We start from the raw sequence: 15,800 nt of genomic DNA, 5'->3' as shown, positions 1-15,800 counted from the left end.
AAAAAAAAAGTGTATAAATTCTAGGTAACTGGACTAGAACTTTATAGATTAAGCATAATGTTTTATGTTGCTAATTTAATATGATAGAAAATGTTAAATATCTTTTAAAAGTAACAAAATTGTAGTTTTAAAAAGAGAAACCTCTTATCTACAAGATGGATATGAGAAAGAAGCTGTGATGGGTTGTACCTCATATGTACCTTTGTTATTCTGGAAAGACTCAATGCTTGGTAGAGGGAAGTAATAATCTAGGTTGGTACTCAAGGCTATACTAAGAGTCTTGTCAGAAGTTGATATGTTGTGCTATTTTAACAAGAAGTCTCCACAAGCTGCCTCTGTGCCACAGTATCATTATAATATAGTTCAACTTGAACTTTAAAGCCATTTTGCAAGCTGTCTCTCTCCCCTTGCTGTGTCTTATTTAATGGAGCTAAAGAGTGACTATTCAGTATATGAATGGTTACTCTGAAAGTTAAAATACATATGCATTTGTGAAGCAGTGGCTCTCTGGCTCACCCACAAGCCCTGGATGGTGACACAGGATCAAGCTTGCTGTTGGGCTCTGCCACTGCATTTAGGAGTTTGGTATAACCAACAATGGTATTACCTAGAAATAAAACTGAGTGGAGAGTCAAACAAGTGTCTCAGTTAGGAGAGACAATATTCTAATGCAATTTTCCTTTAAAACCTGAAATTCCAAAATGCTTTGAAACCTTTGTGAAAAATTGCGACATCTTAACCTCCATATTCTTTTTTCTTTACCCTATTATAAAATCTTGAAAACCTAGCTTAAGCACTGCACTGAAAAAGACATACCATTTTACGTTTATTTGCATCTTCTTGATGCCTTCCCCGTACCCTGCCTCTGCCTCATAAGCAGGGGGCATAGGCTAACTTGTATATATTTTCTTTCTTGTGAAAGACTTGTGATTTTTACACTTCCGTTCTCTTTTTTTACATTTGTGTTTATTTGCCTCATTTAAAGTTCCAGTAGGGAGAGATAACCTCATAAAATAATAGTTAATAAAATTCAATGAAAAAGTTACAAGTTCTGAGAAGACCTTTAAATTTTTGAGATTTCCCACTTAGTTTTAATTGACAGTAATTAATAAGTGACCTCTTGTTTTGCTGTGTTCCCAAAAAAGAAATATAGAAAGGGGGAAAAACTTGATTACATGGCCAAGGTACAGATCCAGGTGTCCTAACATTTTCAGTATTTGAGTGACTTGAAACCTAGTTAGATCAGTAACTCGTCAAAATGCTTTCTCAGAAAAGAGGAAGAAAGACAATCTGACCGGGTCTGGTTTCAGGGCTGCTGCACGAGCGTCACTTGGCAAAGTGTCACGGATAACCCACAAAACTTAACAGAGCTGGTAAGAAATGAGTGCGTCTGATGTCTTCTGCTGGCTTTTCACAAGTGCTGTAAATTTTTTTATAAATAAAAACTGTGAATATATACATACAAATTATAAGTATTTCCCCTTTTTTATTTTTGGAAATCAAAAAGCTCTGATTGGAGGTGCATTGTGTAAAAATTAATTTGAAGACAATTGTTTATAGACAGGATAATAAAAGAAAAATATAAAGTGTTTTAAGATACTGAAGTTAAAATCACTAGTAATTAACATAATAGGTTTATATACAATTTCCTGCCGATTTACAATGAATGGCTAAACCAAGAAATAGCTAAAGTGTTTGAACTTCAAAGAAAACACATAGTAATTTTGTTAAATATCTTACATTCTGTGATGCTTTCCAAAGAAAAACAATTTCACATTGATTACCTATTACAGTTTTTAAAAAAATCTCAGCACATAATTCCACCAAAGATTCATAATGAGTTTCTTAAATTGACACTATAGAACACACTTTCCCTTTTCCTTCCAAAACAAATGAATAAGAAACAATGCATGCTCTGATTTGCATATCACATGACCATGGCAGAATTAAGATCTCAAAACTCCTTTCCTCAAAATTTCCCCCTGCCAATTTTAATTGAGATAGTACATTTCAGAACCAGGACTTTTAGTCATTCTTCTGAGTCTCTGATAATACAGTTTTACTATTGTTTACATCGGTTATAGTCTTCCACTGTGTTACAAGGAAATATAGATCATACACCCTTATATCAAACTTAGGACGGCTTGTTATGGGCCAGTAGGAAAATTCCAAGCTGAATAAAAAGGGTTTTTGATTTTTAGGATTCTCTTCAGGTTAATCATATTTTTGCATTCCTTTTCAAGTTAGATTGTTCATACTTTGTTTCTTATGTTTTCCATAGCTTATAATATGAGTAATTTAATGGGTTACTACTTAAGTGGTTTGAGATCCTTTACTGTAGATTTTCTATCATATCCAAATTTTATTGGTAAAATGCCTCACCAAGTCTTAAATTCAACTGGAGAAATACACACGAGAGCAACCCATTGTTATGTGGGTGAAAAGCCAAGTTTCTGGTACAGTTGGCGATCTGTGTTTCATCATAGAGAAGAACATAGTGAGGGAATTGTCCTGATGTCCGAGTGTCATTTATTATGTCTGCAGTCATCTGAAAGTCAGCATCGATTATAGTCTGTATGCCATAACCTGAGGTAGTGATAATCCTGAGGAGTGCAAAGAATTGCAGGCAACTCTTGGTTGCTGTTAAGTTATCATGAATGCCATACAAAGAATTTTATAAGCTTAGCTTAATAAACCAGACCTAATTGCTTAGAGATTTGGAATAATAACCTAACGGCCTGACTCCTAATGTTTTAACAGCTATTTCTAAATAAATATGGTCCCAGGATTTTGAAATTGTCCTCTCTATTCATATTTTTTAAATGGATGGGAAAATACTTATTTTTCTCAACTATTGCAGAATTATTTCTTATAATATTTTGTAGTACTAACATGATATTGGTAAAATATATTTTACATTACATTATAGTTCATAATTTGTAAAAATAAGATGCATACTCTTTGTACTTGTTAAACTATAATTAGGAATTATCACTAGCCAGGACCCTACCCTAATCTAGAATATATGTGAAGTTGTCCACATTGTATCCTGGGTTTTTTGTTTGTTTGTTTATTTTACACAAGACCCAGTGCAAGTAGTGTCTTAGTAGACAAAAAACCATAAGCTCGTGTTTAGACCACTTATGTGTCTGAATAATAAAGCTGCAAATAGCTTAAGGCAAAAGGTGATTCCATCACTAGTTCATAGTCTTTCAAAGACTGCTCTGTGAAAAAGGTGGAAAGCATTAAACCAGCCAGTATTTTTTTTTTTTTTTTAACGTATCCTGTTCAGAGTAAGAAAGATCACTTGGTACCTTACACTTCATTTACCTTTTGTGGGTGGAGATTAAAGATTATCTTTATAATTACAGGGTGTCCCTTTAAAACTAGCTCTGTAACACTAAAAAAGCATGGGAGTGGCCAATATATATTGTTATGAAGGCACCCTACTAAGTGTTCTTATACTGTATCAACCTTTGGAAGGTTTTGAGGCCATTAGACCTCTGGAGAAAGCTGCCGTGGTTGTCCACATAGCTTTTTACACTCTAATAGCTGCTCTTGGGGTTTTCTTTTTTGAAGCTGTTTTGGCACTAATTCCTCTTGGTGATGACTCATAAAACAAATGTTGTTTTTCACATAGTTCCTGAAAGAGAAAGAGGCACTAATGAAAATCTCATTCTTTGTTTACAGTACTTAACAAAAATGCGCAGGCTATTATTTTTTTTACATCACTCTGGGGCTTTAATGTTTTAGCTATCCAATAAAGACAAAATCTTTTATTACAAAGCCTTGATGTATCATAAAATTCATGATACCACAGAACTTTGGTCAATCTCATGCAAAGAGTGAGTGGGTGGGGTGTATTCTCAGAACACGGCATTCCTACATGCAGAGAAGGAATCCAAGGATAGTACCATGTTTCCCCCCAAAATAAGACCTAGTGGGACCATCAGCTGCAGTGTGTCTTGGAGCAAAAAAAAACCCGGATCTTATATTAATTTTTGCTCCAAAAGATGCACTGGAGCTGATGGTCCAGCTAGGTATTATTTTCAGGGAAACAGGATATTATGTAGAACTAATGGAGGCCACATCTCAAATCTTTTTTCCCCCAGTTTTCAGACTACCAATATGCCTGTATTTACATCATCTGCCTTCTGCGTTATCCCCTTGCTCCTGCATTGACAAATTATTTTCTATAGGATTATTCCCCTCAGCATAAAAATATGTTCTAGTATTTTCCGTTTATTAAAAAAGAGAAGGCCATCTTTGGACCTCTCTCCCCTTTCAGATATTTTCCCCTGGGATTAAACCAGTTAATCAATTGGCCACAACATACCTGGTAGTATGCTGGGTGCTTTGGGTAGAGAAGATAAAGACCCCTGCTTTCCAGGTGCTTACATTTTAATAGAGAGAAGAAGCACATAAGCATGTAATCTCAAGTAGCAAAAGTGCTCATGAGAAAATAAACGGGCAGGGAAAAAGAATGGCTTAGTTGGAGAGAGGTGCTGTATCATACTGGCATCTCAAAAGGGGTGAAATCTGATCAGAAACCAGAATGAAGTTAGGGAGGGAACCATGTGAAGAACTGCAAGTTATGTACTTGTATTGTGCTTACAGAAAGACCAGCATAGCTAGAGCATGACAAGTACATGAATGAAAAATGGGATCAAAAGACTTTTCTTCTGGCTGGCAGGGGCAGGGGGGAATCCACCCTAGGTTTCTATATTGATGGTAAGGAGAGATCCAGCAGAGGTGAAATATAAAGGATATAGGGGTGAGCATGGAGAAGCGAAGGGGAGAAGGGGAGAGGGCGTGAAGTGGTTGGCCTCACCGAGGAATGATGGAGTTAAGAGAGACCCGGAGGGATGTTTTGGATACAAATACTGATGTGTGGAAGGTTATGAAAGTTCATTTCTGATTGTGTCCATTTTCTCAATGAAGTCAGAGCAAGGCCATCCGCAGGAATAAGGAGGGCTGAAGAGGTGAGGTTTCCAGAGAGAAGGTGGTATTGAACAGTTGTCTAGGAGGGAGGCAATTAATGGACCAGGAACATATGTGATTATTGAGGGCTGCTTGAGGTTGGTGATCGTGATGTGAAATGAGACCCAGCCCTCTGTGTGCTTCCTCAGCCATGTTCAGCTGTGTGACTGCAGACTCCCACTTGGCACGCCTTAAAATGTAAATCAGATCGCGGCATTCCCTTGCTTAAAATGCTTTAGTAGCTTCCCATTGCACTTAGAATGAAATCCAAACTCAGCCAGCAAATCCCTACACACCAGTCTCTACGGACTTCCTAACCGAGTCTCAAAGATTGCAGCCTCCTGGATTTCTTTCGATCCCTGGAACAGGTCAAGTGTTTTTCTGGGTTAGTCTTTGCGGTAGCTGTTTCTCTCTGCCTGAATTCTTTTTCTCCCTATCTTTGAAGGGGGTTGGCTCTTGATCACCCAGATTTTATCTTAAATGTTATCTCGCAGTATAACTTCCTCAGGTGATCCAATCAAAAGTAGCCCCCCCGATTATATCTCACTGGTGCATTTTAATTCTCAGGGCATATTTGCTTACTGATTAATGCTGTTGTAGCACCTAGAACAGTGTCCAGCATATAATATATGCTCAGTAAATATTTATTGAGTAAATGAATTTGTATGAATGAATAAAGGAATGGCCGCATGAAATTAACTGCTAAAAGTGAAACATAAGCCTCAGAACTAAAATATTTACAAAACGTTAACTTGTTGGGTTTCTCTCTATGTTTCCACCTAAACTGTTAAAAAGAATAAAAGTCACAGCTGAAATAGCACAGGTAGCAAACGTCCCATTTTGAGTTTGTAGCTGGCAAGGCAGAAGTTCAAAATAAAATCCTTTCAAATTACATTATTGTCCAAATCTTTCCTGACCTCTCAGCTTGTATTTTATAAGAAACTTAACAACCTTGGAAGAATATTTGTTTTTTCAGGCTGGTAGGAATAGGAGTCAAAGAACCCAACTCCAAACATGAAAATGTTAAGCAATGAGTTAATCGATATTATGAATAGTTTCCTTTCTTACTCCTTAGCCAATCCTTGGGATATCCACCTCTGAGTTATCGGTTTTCCTGGTGACAAAAGGTAATTCACTGTTTCCTTAACTCCTAACATAAAGACTTCCTTAACTCTGCAGGGTCCTTCCTCAGTCTTCCAAGTTCCCTGCAGATTCCCTGTCCTAGCAAGTTCCCTGGGCTTTCTGCCACCCCACTTAGCTAGTTCGACAACTTTTCAATAACATTACGTATTTCAGTTTGTCTGATATTTCCCTCCAGGGAAACTTGTTTAGCATGTATACTTCATACATACTTTGATTAATTTCCACAATTGTCTGCTTACGTTGTTTTTTTTTAAATGGGTGATTCTAAGTATATGTGTGTTTAACAGTTCAAGTGTGATAGGTGAATTTAACACACTTAAAGAGTTCTCCATTTTCATTTAAAAAGCGTTTGCCAATCTGCTGCTTCAAGCTAAGACAAGCCCTACGCTCTCTAGGGTGGCATAAATAAGGATTTGCCAAGATTGCTGAAAGCAACTTTGTTTCCTGTCTGTCCTCAGTACTGGGCTTCCCCACAAGGGATACTGTTACTGCTGCTACCAGTGAGTTTAACATGAAGAATTATTTTGCCACCTCATCTTTCATAATTATTTGTGCCAGTGCCCTTACCTATTTGTTTTTCATACCAACCTCCCATTGGATCTCTCCTGATTTGCAGTTTATAACTTTCTTGGAGAGGGTATGGATTTAAGTTTGAGTAATTGCATGACTCAAAAGTAACAGAAATGTGATTCAAAATTATTTCCTAGTTCAGAGTCTTACTAATTTAGACAGATTCCTTCCCCACCCCAAATTCTGACTGAATAGTTTCGTTGAGTTTTAGATCATATATATGTTCTTAAGGAATGTCTTATTCAGGTCACTAGATGGAAAGATGGGCTTTTCTGAAATTTTGCCTTCAAATTTTCATTTAATTTGCAGTGTGATACTTTCTGACAGCCCTCTATGAAAAATAGATCTAAAAGTTTCTTAACTCATCGAAAACATTCTGCTTTCAACTTAGACTTTTTAAGAAAAAGTGCAATAAGGAGTGATAACAGGGAAGGTCCTTAGCATCCTTCAATTAATTCATTATTTTCTCTCTGCCTCAATTTTTTTTTTTTTTTTTTTAGTTAATGTTGCTCACAAGAATTTTAACAAATCTTTATTTCTAAAGGAATTTTTCTCCCCCAGCTAGTAGATGTGTAGCTGAAAAGTGCGTATACACAAGGTGGATTTTTCATAAAGCCAATGAGCCTGAAGCCTGGGACTCCACTTGCACAGCCCTTCCAAGACCCACCCACATAGTCATGCCTAAACATTCATAATTTGTAGTATTTTTCTTAAGCCGGGCCCTCAAAGGCTTTGGCTCCACAAAACATGGATCCGCCCCTGCTTGGCTACTTCTGTGTTGAGAACCAGCAACTCCAATGTAGATATTTCTCCTCAGCTCCAGCTCCGATGTCCACATACTCTTCTTTCCTCTCCACCTGCATTCTCCCAGAGGCGCTTCACATACAGTCTGTAGAAACTGAACTCGGTATTGCCCCGACCCCCACCAGACTCCTGCCTCCCAGACCTGTCTTCCTGCTCTTCCAGGTCTTAGGTGGGTGAATGTCCCATTGTATAGTAGGTTCTCTAAGCTACAGAGATCCTGGTTCCCTCCATTCCCGCACCTGCCTTTTCCAGTCTAGCTCCGAGCTGTGTAGTACTTTCTATCCCTACACCTCAGCCAGCCCCATTGTTTCCTCCAACTGACTCCTAGAGGTCTCCTTCATTTCCATTTTCCATATTTGCCAGAGTGCTCCTTCAAGAATCGGGCTGCTTTCCCCCGTGCTCCATTGTTTCTAACATGACGCACTGCCTTCAGGATAAAATCCACATTCTTTACCAAAACAGATAAGACTCTTCCCGGCAGCTCTCTGCCCTGTGCTCTGGGCTCATCTCTCAGTTCCCCAGCTCAGAATGTGTCCTGTCATACCACACCGGTGAGTGTACCTGCCTCTGCTTGTGACCCCCAACTCCGACTCCCTGCCATTCCTCTTTGCCCAGATAACTCTTTCAAGATTCTGCCTTGGCATTATCTCTTTCAGGAAGCTTTTATAGACGAACTCCAATATACACGACTTTCCTTTGTGCCATCCAACACAGTAATGGTCTGTCTTCTTGTCTGCCTCCTAAAGTAAACCTATGGATTCTTTGTCTTCTTATAGCTTCGGTTCTTTCCTAGTATAGTGCCTGGTCCACAGTAGATGGCCAACAAAATGTTGAATAAATAGTATCTGAACTGCTGGAGAGGAAGTGCTGTGGTTTAGCCAGTATATCTCACTTACACCTCTTCCTCCTCCCATTGCACAGACTATATAAATTAAGTCACATCCTATGACCCACAGATCAAAACCTGTATGGTTTATACTATTACCCGTGATCTAATCCCCACATAATGAATTCAGCATTGGCCTTGTCCACAAGTTACTGAATTTAACAGTGGATACTTTTTAGTCATCTGCTGGGAATCAGTATCAAGCTACCGTGTTTCCCCAAAAATAAGACCTAACCAGACAATCAGCTGTAATGTGTCTTTTGGAGCAAAAATTAATACAAGACCCGGTATTATACCCGGTCTTACAGTAAAATAAGATCCGGTCTTATATAAGACCTGGTCTGATAGTAAAATAATACCGTGTCTTATATTAATTTTTGCTCCAAAAGACACATGAGAGCTGATTGTCCCGCTAGGTCTTATTTTCAGGAAAACACAGTAAACACTGTAAAGTTTACATGAGAAAGATAATAGGCAGAGACCATTTCTGGAAACCAAAACTTTATAACCTAGTTAAGGAGGTGAAACCACAAGAGGGTTAGCTAAGGCAATATAGAAGACAGTGGGACTAGAAAATACTGAAAATCCAGGAGAAGAGAATGCTCTCCAGGGCTAGTTACTCAGGGCTTTCAGGATGAGGATTTGAGGTGGCCCTTAAGGCATAAGGATACAGAGCTAAATCTTCAGAAATACCTATAATGTGGGAATAGAAGGAGAACTAAGGAGATACCATATTTCCCCCAAAATAAGACTGGGTCTTATATTAATTTTTGCTCCAAAAGACACATTAGAGCTGATAGTCCAGCTAGGTCTTATTTTCGGGGAAACACGGTACATGTGGGGATGATTTGTTTTACCTAAATAGGTAACTAATGTGAAACAAGCTTTAGGGAAGGATGCCCAACAGATTTGAAAAACACTGGTGTCCTGGCATCTCAGTTTTGGAAAAGGCCTCAACTGTCAGAAATGTTTCCAGTTTACAGATGAACACATCGAGTTATCAAGATCTGAGGCTATTGTTTGAATCATCTACTGTAATTAATAGTCTTGTTCAGATTCTAGGCTCGTTAAGAAATCCAGTCATTTGGCTTCAATTTGCAGAGAGCCAGGCAATGGTATATATATAGCCAGCCTTCCTGACAATTGTGTTTTTCTTTATAAGAGAATAAATTTCATTCTAATTTTATTTTTTAAAAACAGCCTTCTCTATATCAAAAAGTAGCCCTACAATTTGATACTTACCTTAAGGCTTGAGGTAAATGTTTTGCTTTACTAAAGCGAAATGTTTTAAAATTATAAACCATTTAAAAGTGTATAAAGTAAAATGAAAAATTTCTAGTCCCGCTTACTATACATCCTAATAAACCAGGATTAACAGTTTGGGCTATATAAGTATGTATGTACACATATGCCTACCATCAGTTTATGTTTATTCTTCCTTCAGATAAAAGCTGAAGAATCACGATGCCCACAATTTCATGCAATCATACATTTCTCTCTAGTGTATTGAAAGTATTTTTAGAAGAAAGTCACAAACTAAATATGTAGTTTCCCCCCACTGTATTAAGACCCAAGAACAAGTATCTCTACATTTTCAAGTAGAAGGATTTAATCCTAGGAAGAGGAACAAGTTCCCCCTTCATTCCTGGCCCCTGTACACCATCCCCTTCCCTAGCAGTTAGAACGTATGAGTTCCGCTAGTGAAAGAAAAGGGGAGTTCTTTTTTACAGCCCATTTCTAAGTTTAATTGTTTAAGTTATCTTTCCAGGTGAAATTTATTTAACCGGTTTTCTGAATGCCTATTCAAATAAGAAATTCTTGATCTTTCTTAAGCTTACTTTGCGCCATATTTGGAATAATTGTAGACATTGAAGCCTGAATTTTCCTGATAATCTTAGTGTTAACAAGTGTTTAGGGCTTAAAGAGACTGGCGGGGTGACAGCTGGAAGGACTGAAGTCACGGTTCTAGCACAGGGTGAGCCTGAAACCCTATAGGACCTCCCTGAAACCCCAAACAAAAAAACCCTCCTGTGCAGGGAAGCTAGGGAGAGGAGAGGTGTTCTTCCATCCTTACTGAAAAGAACTTTGAAAGGTTCACTTAGTGGAAAACACTGGTATCCTAATTCCTTAGCTGAGTCACCCACATTAAATACATAAGAGATAAACTGGATTTATGCTTTGAGATATAGTTTTAAACCTAAGGGAATATGCTGAAATAATTCAGACATTATTATGATTTAGTTGTATATAAAAGCTGCATTTTTGACCCAAGAGTGCTGTTCGGAGTTCAATGTACATCATACTTACGCCTTCGCCAGCTCCATTGATATTTGTTCCAAAGAGCATCCCTTTGTCTCAGGTATAAACACAACAACAAACACCAGGGCTGCGAGACTCATGATTGCATATACAAAGCACACCCATGGCAGACCAATGAGATCTAAAAAGGACAAAAGAAACTGGTTACAAATGTGTTTTGTGTGCTTTGATCCCGCCTATGGACAGCTGCTTCTTAGCACATGTATAAAAATGCATGTATTTTCAAACATGCAAGGTAGTATCCAGGGAAATAGCAATCACAAATTAAAAATATTCCCAGCCTCTGAAAGTTTCATGTTCATAAACCACCCCAGCTTTCTCTGGTAAAATAAACAGCAGTCTTGTAACTAGTTTAAACCCAACGCCATCTTCTTGGTGAGCATGCTTTTCTTTTTCAAAATGGTAATGTAATATGCTCTTTGCAAAAAGAAAACCTGAATCAACACAGAAACATATAAAGCAGAAGGTGAAATATCTCCTCTCTTTCCTCACATTCCACAATTCCTCTCTAGGAAATCCCTGCCATAGCAGTTAGGTTTCTACTTAGGGAACATTTTAAAACACATATTTATACAGATGGACTTTTCTTGGAATGAGCTCACCCTTTTTTGACTTGAATAAATCATTTCATGTTGGCAATATTTTATCATTTAGTATCTAGCAGCATATTTGTGATGCTTCTTCCTGGATTCAGAGGAAAACAAAGTGATAATGGTTCCAATGAAAGGAATTCACTTGCTCAGTGAATTGAGCTCAGTGAATTCTTGCGTCCACAAGAAGCAGGATGGATCTCACCTGCTCACCTAGTTTTTCCTCTGACCACTTCTAGCCAAAGTTACGGTCCCTTCGTAGTTACTGACCAAGGTCAAGGTACATTAACTTGGTGAGAAACGGCCCCCAATGCACTTGAATCTGCCATTTGCATTGTGCCACCCCCTGGCTCAGCAGCAGAAAGTCCAGTGTGCCAGGGAGTCGTGAGAAGGAAGCTGGCTCTGAACACAAGCTCAGACCAACCACAGGCTGAAACCATGTAAATAGCCCTTCACAGCCACAAGTCATGATTGGTCAGCCAGGAAAAGTAACCCAAACAGTTCCCTACAAGGCAGTTTTGTGAATGCAGTGTGGAATGAGCTAGGCATGTTAACCACTTGTCAGTCGGTTGTGGGGATGAGGGGCGCAACAGGAAGAAGGCACGGCCCTACAGTTCTGGCCATTTTATTTTAACTCCGGTCCCTCTGCTTTTCTTGCTGCTAGCACCGGGGTTTGCCCAAGTGAGTGCTTAATAAAGTGCTTGTAGAATTGGCTCTTTTGCCCTCTCTGGAGCATAAAACCAGAATATAGAGGGTGAAAGAAACCAAAAAAGGTTGTCTCATTAGATGGTTGTGTTTGAGCAATTTCAGTAACTGGCTCACCACTTCACAGATTCTCGCTGCATGGTGAGCTTTCCGTGTTAAAAGGTATTCCTTACTAATTCCTAACCTCAAGTCTACCTTTCAAGAACTTCTGTTCAGAGGTTCTGCTTTGTCCTCTGAATCGTCTCTTCCCATCGCTTCTTCATGACATCCCATCCCCAAGCATCCTCTCGTCCGAGTCCAACAGCCTGAACTCTTGCAACTGTTCTTCACAGACCATAGGTCACATGCCCATGTCACTAGATTGCACTTGCTTGGTGGACACACTGCAACCCTCTTAAAACATCTAAACAACTCTCTTGAAAAATATACGCAGAGCTGAACTCAATATAGCAGCTCTATCCTGACCACTGCCGAGTAAGTTTATCTCTCTAGAACAGTCTGTGTCTGTGGGGACAGAGTCCCAGAAAGCAGTTTCCAGGCTCGCAGCCTCATGTGGAAAGGTGCTGGCTCGGTTATTAGATTGCCATCAGCTGTAATCAGATGGCCATGAGCTGTGGCTGGGCAGCCATCAGCTGTTACTCGTTGGCTATTAGCTACTAATATAACTGTCGTGGCTACGCTAGGGGGTTGATTGGTTGGTTGGTTGATTGGTTGGTTGGCAGGCAGACAGGCAGGCAGGCAGGCAGGCAGGCAGGCAGGCAGGCAGGCAGGCAGGCAGGCAGAGAAGTGGACCGCGGATTGTGGCTAGCAAGTGGGGTTAGCAAGTGTGGATGGCAGATTGCAGATCGTGTGGATCCTACTTCCTGTGTCTTGCCCAGCCAGCAGCAAGACTGGGGTGCAGGAAGACCCCATGTAGTGGGGTACTGGCGGATGTTTGGATTAGTGTCTCGACCAGCCGCCAGAGAGAATATAGTGGTATGACTCCCCTATTTATGGCTCCATGGGTGTTCCTTTTTGGCCTCACCATATCCTGCATTCTTGTGCGGGGAGCAGGACCAGAGACCCCGCGTGGCAGTGTTTATCTATCTGTGTAGATGGAATTGCACTCAAAAGGTTGGTGTCCAAGGGCTCACTGCCCTTCTGTGTTTCACTTGGAAAATTGATTTTTGAAAGTATAGAATTTCAAACTTAGTCCAATTAAATATCATCTACAGGTTTCAGATCATTGCAGGATTTTTAAAACAGTGGATATGCTTTCCCAACATTTGTTCTAAAGCCTATGCAGAATTTCTGAATCTTCTGTAGCTCATCCTATATATTAGCTATCCTTCCCAGAGACTTGTGTCATCTGTTTTTGTCCCTTAGCATTTACATTCTTTCTTTTATATTTCTCTTTCTCCATATCAAACATCAGACAAGGTTTGTGTCTGTGTATACATGTGCGTTCGAGCACGATCTTAATAGGAGAAATATGGTTAGTGCTAATGACCAGTTCCTTTATTTCCTTTAATCTTGGACTATTTCTAAAAATGTAGGAAGGATATAACATTAGAAAATTGTATGTAAAAACTCAAACCATGCTTATTTAACAACTCCAAAAGTTCATTTCAAAAAGTAGATGTGCTAAAAAAAAAAAAAAAAAGCAGTTTACAAGATTCAGAAGTACTATTATATAGATATATACTTTTTTGAGTATATATCCACTTTTGAAAAGTTATATATAATATATATGTATTATTCACATTCATCCAGTTCTCTTATAACTTGAATCATTACCCAAATACATACCTTGCAATTGATTGATATGTCTCTTATAATTTAGTATTTTACCTCCTTTACTCCTCACCCCAACCACACACACTTTATATTTTTAATGAAGAAACTGGGTCATTCATTTCATAGTCTCCCCAGGCAGAATTTTGCCTATTATCATATCGCATGACCTATCCTTTGTGTTTCCTGTAAACTGCTCTTTAAATCTAGAGGCTTGGGGAGATTTACATTTTCTTGTTTCTTTGTTTGCAAAATTTATATATATTATTACATATATATATATATATATATATATATATATATATATTCACACATATATATGTATTTATATATATATACACACACATATATATGTATATATATAAAGAAAAAAGGAAAGAGAAAACTCAACTTTTAGTCAATTTTGGAGGATACTGGGGAACAACCTCACTATTTCAAAAACTAGAAAATAAAGGGAAAGTTTCAAGCATTTATGTTTCTTACGTGACCCATATTTCAGGGTAGGCAAATAATAGTTAGTAGAAATTTCTTCTAATAGTTATAGAAGAAATTTCTCCTTAAAGAAATATTACAGATAAAAATTTAGAAGGAAAAATAAAATAAACATAACGAATCTGGGCAATGGTCCTCCAAGGAAGCTGACATGACAAATGGAGACAAGCAAACAAGATATGCCTCAAATGGCAGGACACACGCCATCCCCTGTGAAGGAGACTGCAAACAAACAAGAAAATCGAAATCTCCTCAAGCCTCTAGATCTAAAGTGCAGTTTACAGGAAACACAAAAGACAAAAGGTCATGGGATATGTGACGACAATTGGCAATATTCTGCCTGGAGAAAACTATGAAAAGAATGACCCAGTTTCTTCATCAAAAATACAAAGTTGTGAGAGTACAGGAGGGAGGAGGATAGTAAAAGAAGGTAAAGGGAGTCAAATATATCGGAATGAAAGGCGAACTGACTCTGGGTAGTGAACACACAATGCAATATACAGATGATGTATTATAGAAATGTGCACTTGAAACTAAATATCATTCCAATAAATTTAATTGAAAAAATAAAGTTGTGGGGGTGAGGAGGAGAAATGGGGATGAAACCTACAAATTATAAGACATACCAATCAATTGTAAATTATATATTTGGATCATGATTCAAACAAACCATAAAAAATAATTATAAGACACTTGGAAGAACATGAATACATATGTTGACTGCTACCGAGGGATTATTATTAATATTTTCAGGTGTGATAATGATATTGTGGGTATAGTTTTTAAATGTGTTATCTTTTAAAGGTCCATGCTGAAATTTTATAGACAAGATGATATTCTGTCTGGGGTATAACTTAAAATAATTTAGAAGGCAGAGCAGGTGGTGCTACACATGTGTTAAGATTGACAGCTGTTTAAGTTGGGTGGGAGGGTCATCAGTTCCTTGCCGTTCTCTTTACTTTTGAATGTGTTTGAAAATGTCCAAACCAGAATGTTTTCTAGGTGAGTGTACTTCCTTAACATTTGTCCCAAGAGCACAAACACACTAGAGGAACAGGATGTGTCCTTACCAGTCACGGTCAAAAATGTCAAAGAGATGAGGAGGTTGATGCCCCAGTTCATGCTCGAAGTTAAAGCCATGGCTCGTCCTCTGATTCCACCGGGGAAAATTTCACTAAGCAGCAGCCAGGGCACTGGAAGAAAAGGCAGACGAGGCAGCAGAATTATCAAAAAGCCATTGAAACTGAAGGGCCCGCCCTCGTCTGTCCTGCACGATGTGTGGTTGGAGAGCAGGGCCATGAGCTTTTCCCTTCCCTGCAGCCAAGTGAGACAGGACTCAGGAGAAGCACAGGGAGCCTGACCATAGTCCCCAGGCATTGGGAGAGGAACTCAGAGTGCTGGTATGGGACCCAGGCCTGACAAATGCCAATGTGAGGAGCAGTGGTTGGGGCACAGAACCTCAGGCTCAGTCTGCTGCTCTACCTCTGGGCCTTTTCGTGTAATCTCCTTTGGCCCTGACCTTGGAGAAGCCCAACCTC

At 38.9% G+C, this 15,800-nt stretch overlaps 1 protein-coding gene across 1 annotated transcript in view; it reads right to left on the bottom strand.

The window, feature by feature from the left end:
• Nucleotides 1–1,466: 1,466 nt before the first annotated feature.
• Nucleotides 1,467–15,800, bottom strand: part of SLC2A12 (solute carrier family 2 member 12) — a 50,554-nt gene continuing 36,220 nt past the window's right edge. The window contains exons 3-5 of the mRNA XM_019732702.3: nucleotides 15,333–15,455; nucleotides 10,691–10,823; nucleotides 1,467–3,643 (exon numbers count right to left, since the gene is read on the bottom strand). Of these exons, the coding sequence (XP_019588261.3) occupies nucleotides 3,496–3,643; nucleotides 10,691–10,823; nucleotides 15,333–15,455 (404 nt within the window). The 3' untranslated portion in view covers nucleotides 1,467–3,495. The remainder of the gene's footprint in view (nucleotides 3,644–10,690; nucleotides 10,824–15,332; nucleotides 15,456–15,800) is intronic.

The sequence above is a fragment of the Rhinolophus sinicus genome, chromosome 2, assembly GCF_057876585.1.
Source record: "Rhinolophus sinicus isolate RSI-liver-muscle chromosome 2, RSI-T2T, whole genome shotgun sequence".
NCBI classification, from domain to species: Eukaryota; Metazoa; Chordata; class Mammalia; order Chiroptera; family Rhinolophidae; genus Rhinolophus; species Rhinolophus sinicus.
The sequence above is the reverse complement of the archived record's forward strand: the minus strand, read 5'-3'. Positions and strand labels throughout refer to the sequence as shown.